The sequence below is a fragment of the Lacerta agilis genome, chromosome 4, assembly GCF_009819535.1.
Source record: "Lacerta agilis isolate rLacAgi1 chromosome 4, rLacAgi1.pri, whole genome shotgun sequence".
NCBI classification, from domain to species: domain Eukaryota; kingdom Metazoa; phylum Chordata; class Lepidosauria; order Squamata; family Lacertidae; genus Lacerta; species Lacerta agilis.
In genome coordinates, this window is record NC_046315.1 from 92,296,501 (window position 1) to 92,305,157 (window position 8,657).

At 41.5% G+C, this 8,657-nt stretch overlaps 1 protein-coding gene across 1 annotated transcript in view; it reads right to left on the reverse strand.

Moving 5' to 3' along the window:
* Positions 1-8,104, reverse strand: part of PIBF1 (progesterone immunomodulatory binding factor 1) — a 73,013-nt gene extending 64,909 nt beyond the window's left edge. The window contains 5 exon segments of the mRNA XM_033147976.1: positions 3,943-4,062; positions 5,718-5,916; positions 6,574-6,674; positions 6,935-7,230; positions 7,967-8,104. Of these exon segments, the coding sequence (XP_033003867.1) occupies positions 3,943-4,062; positions 5,718-5,916; positions 6,574-6,674; positions 6,935-7,186 (672 nt within the window). The 5' untranslated portion in view covers positions 7,187-7,230; positions 7,967-8,104.
* Positions 8,105-8,657: the final 553 nt, after the last annotated feature.

The window sequence follows — 8,657 nt, forward strand, 5'->3', positions numbered from 1 at the left end:
TTACAGCTAAGTATACAATTTTCCACCTGTCGAGGTAGATGAATCACTACTAAAGCAGGTGGATTTATTAAGCCCTGAAAAACTAGTTGTTTTATGCTTCTTTTCCATTTCCCTTATAAGGCAAGGTTCTCCAAATCTAAGTGCTGCAAAACTGGCTAGTCACAACAAGTTTGAACAAATGTGACAGGCTTGCAATACTTGAAAGACCCTTACAGTTTTTCTGACAGTTTCACAGGAGTTCCTTTAAGGATAATGAGATAATAGACACGAGAGTCTATTCTGAAGTAGTGCTAAGTGTGGATCTGTATATACAAGTAATACATTTATCGGAACTCAACCCTCTGCAATTTAACTTAGATGAGAATTAGAGAAATTCCTCTTCTTTTACACTTTTACAAACCTACTGTGTTCCCAACTCAACCTTTCTTCATAGGAAGATGCTCTAAGGCCTTGCTTAGAGGTTTAATAACCCCAAGAAAATAAAGAATGAAGCATGATAGCTCCAATGTGTTTTGGGTATCACTTTTCTTCTGGGGATCAGCTATACCTATCTTCCTATTAAAATACAGGATAAAATAAACTTTCTCCTCAAATACTTCTAGAATCCTTTTTCTTAGTTACCAGAGTGCCAGACTTAAAACTGTCTTATTTTCAATATTCATGTTTCTTCTTTCAGGTTATGGATGAGCCCCAAAGATTAAGAAACATTGAAGACATCAACCTGGTTTAGTACATTCTTTTAACAGATACATAATCTAAGAAAATATATTTTAGGAGGGCGTGCTTGGTTAGAGCAAAGAATACTTTGGGAATTAGTCCTAATTCTCATCACTGTGAAAGCTGATTGATTTCATTTGTATTCTCTTGCCAGAGAAACCTAAACACTCAAATGCTCACAACCCTCTACTTTCTCTGATTAGCATTCTCAGGTATCAATTTCTTTAATCCCCAGGTATTGTTTACCGCTGAGTTGATACTGACACCAAGTGGTAAGAAATAGGAAATGTTCGCATTTAACAATTTCTGCATCTGTCTCTCAATACATTTTATTTATTGAAGATTCCTCTTAGACACAGATCAGAAGTCTACAGCATGTTATGAGTTGCTCTGGAATTTCATGTTGTCATTTGTCATTGTGTTTGTTTGTACAATGTATTCATTGGCTCACGAAAGTGCTTATTACACTTTAAGTAGAATAAAGTACAGCCATTGTCACCCAACACTTAGTTGTTGAGACAATGTTGAAATCTAGGGAGTTTCAGCCTGTTGTAATCCTCATGAAACCATTTATAATCCCATCTTAGTGCAAAAGGGCTTTGTGTGACCTGAAACTTGACCATTTAGCTTGCTCTAACAAACAACTCAGCAGCAACGAAAACCATCCCAATGAAAAGGAGATGCAAGAAAGCAAAGTGGCTGTCCAATGAGGCCTTACAAATAGCAGGGGAGAGAAGGCAAGCAAAATGCGAGGGAGATAGTGAAAGATACAGGAAATTGAATGCAGATTTCTAAAAAATAGCAAGGAGAGACAAGAGGGCATTCTTAAACGAGCAATGCAAAGAATTAGAGAAAAACAACAGAATGGGAAAACCCAGAGATCTGTTCAAGAAAATTGGAGATATGAAAGGAACATTTCGTACAAAGATTACCATAATAAAGGATAAAAGTAGAAAGGACCTAACAGAAGCAGAAGACATCAAGAAGAGGTGGCAAAAATACACAGAGGAATTATACCAGAAAGATATGGAGGTCTCGTACACCCCAGGCAATGTGGTTGCTGACCTTGAGCCAGACATCCTGGAGAGTGAAGTCAAATTGGCTTTAGAAAGCACTGCTAATAACAAGGCCTGTAGAAGTGATGATATTCCAGCTGAACTATTTAAATTTTTAAAAGATGATGCTGTTAAGGTGCTACACTCAATATTCCAGCAAGTTTGGAAAACTTAGCAGTGGCCAGAGGATTGGAGAAGATCAGTCTACATCCCAATCCCAAAGAAGGGCAGTGCCAAATAATGCTCCAACTACCGCACAATTGCACTCATTTCACATGCTAGCAAGGTTATGCTTAAAATTCTACAAGGCAGGCTTAAGCAGTATGTGGACCGAGAACTCCCAAAAGTGCAAGCTGGATTTCGAAGGGACAGAGGAACCAGAGACCAAATTGCAAACATGCGCTGGATTATGGAGAAAGCTAGAGGGTTCCAGAAAACCATCTACTTCTGCTTCATTGATTATGCAAAAGCATTTGACTGTGTTGACCACAGCAAACTATGGCAAGTTCTTAAAGAAATGGGAGTGCCGGATCACCTCATTTGTCTCCTGAGAAATCTCTATGTGGGACAAGAAGCTACAGTTAGAACTGGATATGGAATAACTGATTGGTTCAAAATTGGGAAAGGAGTATGACAAGGCTGTACAGTATATTGTCTCCCTGCTTATTTAACTTATATGCAGAATTCATCATGTGAAAGCCTGGACTGGATGAATCCCAAGCCAGAATTAAAATTGCCAGAAGAAATATCAACAACCTCAGATATGCTGAGGACACAACCTTGATGGCAGAAAGTGAGGAAGAATTAAAGAACCTTTTAATGAGGGTGAAAGAGGAGAGCGCAAAATATGGTCTGAAGCTCAACATCAAAAAATCTAAGATCATGGCTACTGGTCCCATCACCTCCTGGCAAATAGAAGGGGAAGAAATGGAGGCAGTGAGAGATTTCACTTTCTTGGGCTCCATGATCACTGCAGATGACGACAGCAGTCGCAAAATTAGAAGACGCCTGCTTCTTGGGAGAAAAGCAATGACAAACCTAGACAGCATCTTAAAAAGCAAAGACATCACCTTGCCGACAAAGGTCCGTATAGTTAAAGCTATGGTTTTCCCAGTAGTGATATATGGAAGTGAGAGCTGGACCATAAAGAAGGCTGATCGCTGAAGAATTGATGCTTTTGAATTATGGTGCTGGAGGAGACTCTTGAGAGTCCCATGGACTGCAAGAACAACAAACCTATCAATTCTGAAGGAAATCAGCCCTGAATGCTCACTGGAAGAACAGATCCTGAAGCTGAGGCTCCAATACTTTGGCCACCTCTTCAGAAGACTCCCTAGAAAAGACCTGATGTTGGGAAAGATGGAGGGCACAAGGAGAAGGGGACGACAGAGGACGAGATGGTTGGACAGTGTTCTCGAAACTTCTAACATGAGTCTGACCAAACTGCGGGAGGCAGTGGAAGACAGGAGTGCCTGGCGTGCTCTTGTCCATGGGGTCACGAAGTGTCGGACACGACCAAACAGCAACAGCAACAACAACAACAACAAGAACAACTACCACCACCAACTCATTTTCTCCATCTTGAAACTAAACACAGCATACTACCATGTACTGATAAAGAAATATCTATTTTTAATTTTCCATGAGCATCTAACTTGAAGAAGAATTCTGTATAACTTTAAAGTTCACATTCTGCATTTTGAACAACTAGCCCAAATGGCATCTTATTGCTTGGTCAATATTTCTTTTTTTACTAAATGTTTTCCAGGAATATACCTTAATGCATTATAAAGATATCATTAGATTCATGAAAGAGAGAGCAGCCATTCTACTAAACACTCACCTTTGCTCTAGTACCTGGGAAACTCTCCCTGAAAAGAGCTGCATCAGGCATTTTAAACCTGTAACACCCACTGGGAAAAACAGACCACAGAGCCAGGTTTATATAGCAAGAGAAGCCCAGGAGATTAAGCCTCCAGTCTTATACACACAAAAAGTACAATCCTAGCCACGTTCACTCACAAGTAAATCCTACTGAATTCAATGGGGCTAACTCCCAGGTAAGCAGGGTTAAGACTGCAGTCTTAGCTGGCAGTAAATTCCACTGAACATGTTGCTATTTCTGCTTCAGAACAAAATAGTTTTTTTTTTTTTTTAACGGCATACAAACCTCCATCAAGTGTTTCAACTGAGATTTGCAATCATTCAGTTCTTCAGATGCTGCATCCTTCTTTACCTGTAGTTCATTTAGCTCCTTTTTTAAAGGATGTACTGCTTCGTAAAATATAATCTGAAATGCATGAACCATAAACATAATTATTACCCTTCAGTGTAAAAGAATTAATATTTTATACCCACTTCCTTCTTCACCTTGACATCATTTCAATTGTGAGCTTTTTGGCAAACGATTTTTTAAATCTGCATGAATAAAATAAAGTACACATTTAAAATACACTAAGCACTATACAACCACACAATTAATGTTGGTAAATTTACCTTCAATCTTCTAAATGCTTTTAATAAGTATAAAAATGCACTTATCGAGGCCTCAGAATTGAGATCCTAAAAACATTTTCTTAAATCAGGGACTCCTAGATTAACTTAAAACATACAGTCATACCTCTGGTTAGGTTCGCTGCACGTTGCGTTTTTGCGGGTTGCGAATGTGGCAAACCCAGAAGTGTTTACTCCCGAGTCTTGCTGTGTGCGCATGCACAGGAGCGCGATATCATGCTTTCGCACATGCGCGATATCGCCGCTCGGGATGTGGACTTTACGGGGTGCGAATGGTACCCCAGAATGGATTGTGTCCGCAACCCGAGGTACCACTGTACACCCTTAGAATTCCATTACAATATTTTATCAAACATCTACAGGACTAGAGAAAATGACTAAAGTTAGAATGAATTTCAGGTGCTTCTTACATCTACCTACTGATAATAGGTGTCTATCATGAGACCATAGTTAATTAGTTGACCCAAAATTCAGAGGCAATATTTCAGCTCCTATGTTTCATCATGAGATCTTGCATGTGAAAATATATTATATGCTGTTTCTATTTACTGCTGTGCATACTAAAAAGAAGGGACACAAGATCAACAATGCAGATCTGGATGCTACCTTGTAAATTAAGCAAAACACAGAATGTACTGACGTATTATTTGGACAAGAGGTGGGGAATCTTAGGTCAAGAGGTCAAATGCGGCCTTCTGGTCCTAACTGTCTGGCTCTTGAAACCCTAAATTACACTCCCTCTGTGCAGATCACACCTTTCAGTGGCCCCAGATCACATCCCAAATGTTTTTTTCCTGGCTGAGAGCATCTCTGAACTCTGAAAACGGCTCTTGATGCTTAAATAGTGTGTGTGTGTGTGTGTGTGTGTGTGTGTAAAACTAGCCTACCATACTTTTGCCTCTGCCATTGCCCACCACAAACAAGTCTCTTCTGGAAGGCTGGCCTCAAGCTGAAAAAGGTTGTAGGCTGGCATATTATGAATACCAGTGAAAGCCATTATTAAGTAGTGAAAACCATGTCAATGCTAGAAAAGCAGAAATTACAGGTTGTATCCAATGCTGCCCATGAACTTTCACTCATGCCAAGAGGACTTCATGTTCCTCTTGGGAGGGTTGTGGGGGGGGGGGCTGTAAGAGGGCAAAAGGAAAGTGAAGTTGTTTTGCAGGAGCAGAAGTGCATTTGCACAACACCGGATTCTGCCCTAGGTGTTTTTTTTTTAATGGAAACATTCCGCTTCACATTCCATCCATCATCACATTTTTCCAGAACCTGCTGACATTTATACAGTGATCCTTGAAGTTCATTCCTCTCACACACAACATACATAGGAGTTTGCATCATTTATTCATTTTCTTGTCCTAACAGTTATCTCCATTTCCATTATCTCTAGCAGTGATAGATTTATACTTCTGATGGGGTACAAGTACTTACAGATACATATTCGGGAATTGAAAGTTCATCTTCTGAAAGAGATTTGAGTTTGGTGTAGCACTCATCAGTCAATTCAAGGTCACGCAAGCTGCGGCGAATATCTCCGGACCGCTCTCTCAACTGATGGTTATTCTTTTCTAGCTGCTTCTGGCGCAGCAAGATGGTTTCCATTTCCTGTTTCATTAGTTCTTGATGTTTTCTAAGAAAAAACACCAATAAATTATTTGTGACTTACCCAAATAAATTTATCCTAGAAACACGTTTCATTTCCTTTGAATTCAGTGTTTCACAGTGAATCTATAAGAATTTGCAAGTGTTAAATAAAGGGGTAGTTCAGAAATGCCAAACAATAGTTTAGGGTTACATGCATGAAAATTGGCTCAGAAGCTGCCTTGTCTCCAAACAGATAGCAATTTCCTCCATCTTTTCCAGGTTTAAAGCAAACCACAGTTTGCTCAAACCAGTAAACTGTGGATTGTGCTCACTCTGCAAACTAGGATTGGAAATTTCACCCTGCAAACTAGGATTGGAGTTTCACCACTGCTTCCAAGCCTCATTTTCAGGGCAAGCACAAATCCATGTTATGAGTTGAACAAAATTCTGATCTTCTTCAAACTGAGGGATGTGGAGAAAATCTCTGCATGCAGGCGGAGCAGGTGGGAGTACACAGACCTGAAGAACTAGCCATTTATTTACAAAAATCAACCATGGTTTGGCATTATGTCTGTGCTCAATGATCTGAAACACAAATGCATAGCGTAACACAAAATTAGCAAAAATATTTAGCAGTCAATTATGATTTAGGCCCTACTTCTGTATTTAGAATACACTGATTCCGAATTCTTCAGTCTCATACCGAGCATCTTCTTGCTGTAATGCCAACTGGTTATCTAGTCGTAAAGATAGCAGCTGTTTCTCATGGAGAGCATCATTAAGCTTTTCTTCCAGTTCTTCAATCTAAAACAGATAATCAGGCAGAAATGAGAATTTAATGGAGGCCCATAATTATATAAAAACGAGGGCAATATCTTTCCAACAATACATAGTATGAAGAGTATTTATCTACCCCTCCTTCCCCCACCCCAAACCCACCCTCAGTTTTTTAGTATGTCCCAAAACTCCATCTATTTTAAAAGGAAACCAAGAACATATTACTATATCTCCCAGTAATAACTTGGCTTTTTGCAACCCTAAAACATGTAAGAATTAGATCATACTTTAGTCAGGTATTCCACCTTCAAGTTGTCTAACATCAAGTTCTTCTGGGAAAGTTCTATTTTCAGCAACTGCACATTATGAAGCAGCTCCTTCCTCTCAATCAGCTGTCTAGTAATTTTGACGGGACCTTCCCGATCTTCTGAGGAAGAAATATCATCAGTGGGTACTGTAGTCTCCAAGCTTATATCTTCCAATTCCAAGGAGCTGGAAACATTAACTTTTTTGGATTCTCTGGAGCTTTTCCGTGACATTCTCCCGACAGTGCCCGATGACTTTCTACTTGTAGTTCAAGTAACTTGGGGAGAAAAGAAAGAAGAAGCGAATGGTGGTAAGTAGAAGGATTTTTTTACAGAATTCATCCTATCCTGTGCTGCATCTGAAACATGCCAAGTGTATAAATTCTATACAAGATGAAGAACCCCATGCTGGCACATATCAGTTATTATTCATAAACCTATCTTGTCAGAAATAAAACATTAAGCCAACAGTTCTCATGTTTTTAACAACAGCAGTACGTTGCATGATGCACTACCATACAGCTATCCACGATGCCCAACTCAAATATTCACCGGTTTGCCAACAACAATCGAAAGACCATATGAACGGTGTTGCGGATACGCAATGTAAAACAGGCCAGGGGCATTCAAAAGAAGTCGACCCGTTCAGAGCACCCAGTAAGAATAACAGAATCACAGAGCTGGAAGGGATACCCGAGGGAATCGTTCCAACGGCTCGAACCACCAACCGTCTGGTCAATAGACAGGGACACAGATCCTGAATTGCCCTGACATAATCAGATTAAGGGAGATGTACAAATAAAATAAATAAAATAAAATAAAAGCAGGTTCTCCCATTTTTATTTTTACCAACGTTCCTCAGCAGTTGTCTTAGTGAGCAGCTGCTTTAGAGCATATTCCTAGCCGCCTTCTCTTTCTACCAGAGGGGTTTTGGTAAATGGCTGGTTTCAAGGCCCTGCTCCCCCCCCTCCCCCACAAACAAACTGGGAAATACTCCTAACGATACTGGCCTACCTTGAAGGGTTGTAGGTCCCCAAAGAGCCCGGCTGCTAACAACAGCCAGGCAGCCTCCACATGCCTCTGACTCAGCTACGCAGCAAACGGATAAACTGCCCTGACGAGAAAGAGAAGGGGGAACAGGGGGAGAACTTCGCCCGCTCGGCTCCTCCGCAACTCTCTCTCACACACACAAACCCCGCCAGCCGACGGGCCGCGCATGCGCTCCTCTGGCGGGGCCCTCGCGCCGCCGAGGGAGGCCGCCCTGCTGCCATGGCAACGGGAGCGACGCTCCTCGGCACCAGACGCTCCTTTCTCCCGCCGTTTCGCGCGGCATGACGGGAGTGGCGGTTGTAACGTAGAGATAGAAAAGTCAAGAAACGGGACCGTGCGGGCGGAGCTGAAAGACGATACGTCGATGCTACCACGGGGTGTCGCTTTCAGGCCATGCGGCTGACATCACAGAACTAACCAGTTCAAATTTTATTTTTATTTTATTTTTTAAAACCGGAACTGCCTCAGATTGGGGTAAGCGAATGGCGAACACGCGCAGCACTTCTAACCCCATCCCCGAAAAACACCTAGTGGCGGCGACCTAGAGAGAGGATTTGGCTAGAGCGGCTCCCTCGCTCGCTACGGTGGCCGACGGCGGACGCTGCTGGGCGGAAGTGTGCTCGCGCGTCGCCGGATGAGAGGGCTGCGCGGTGCA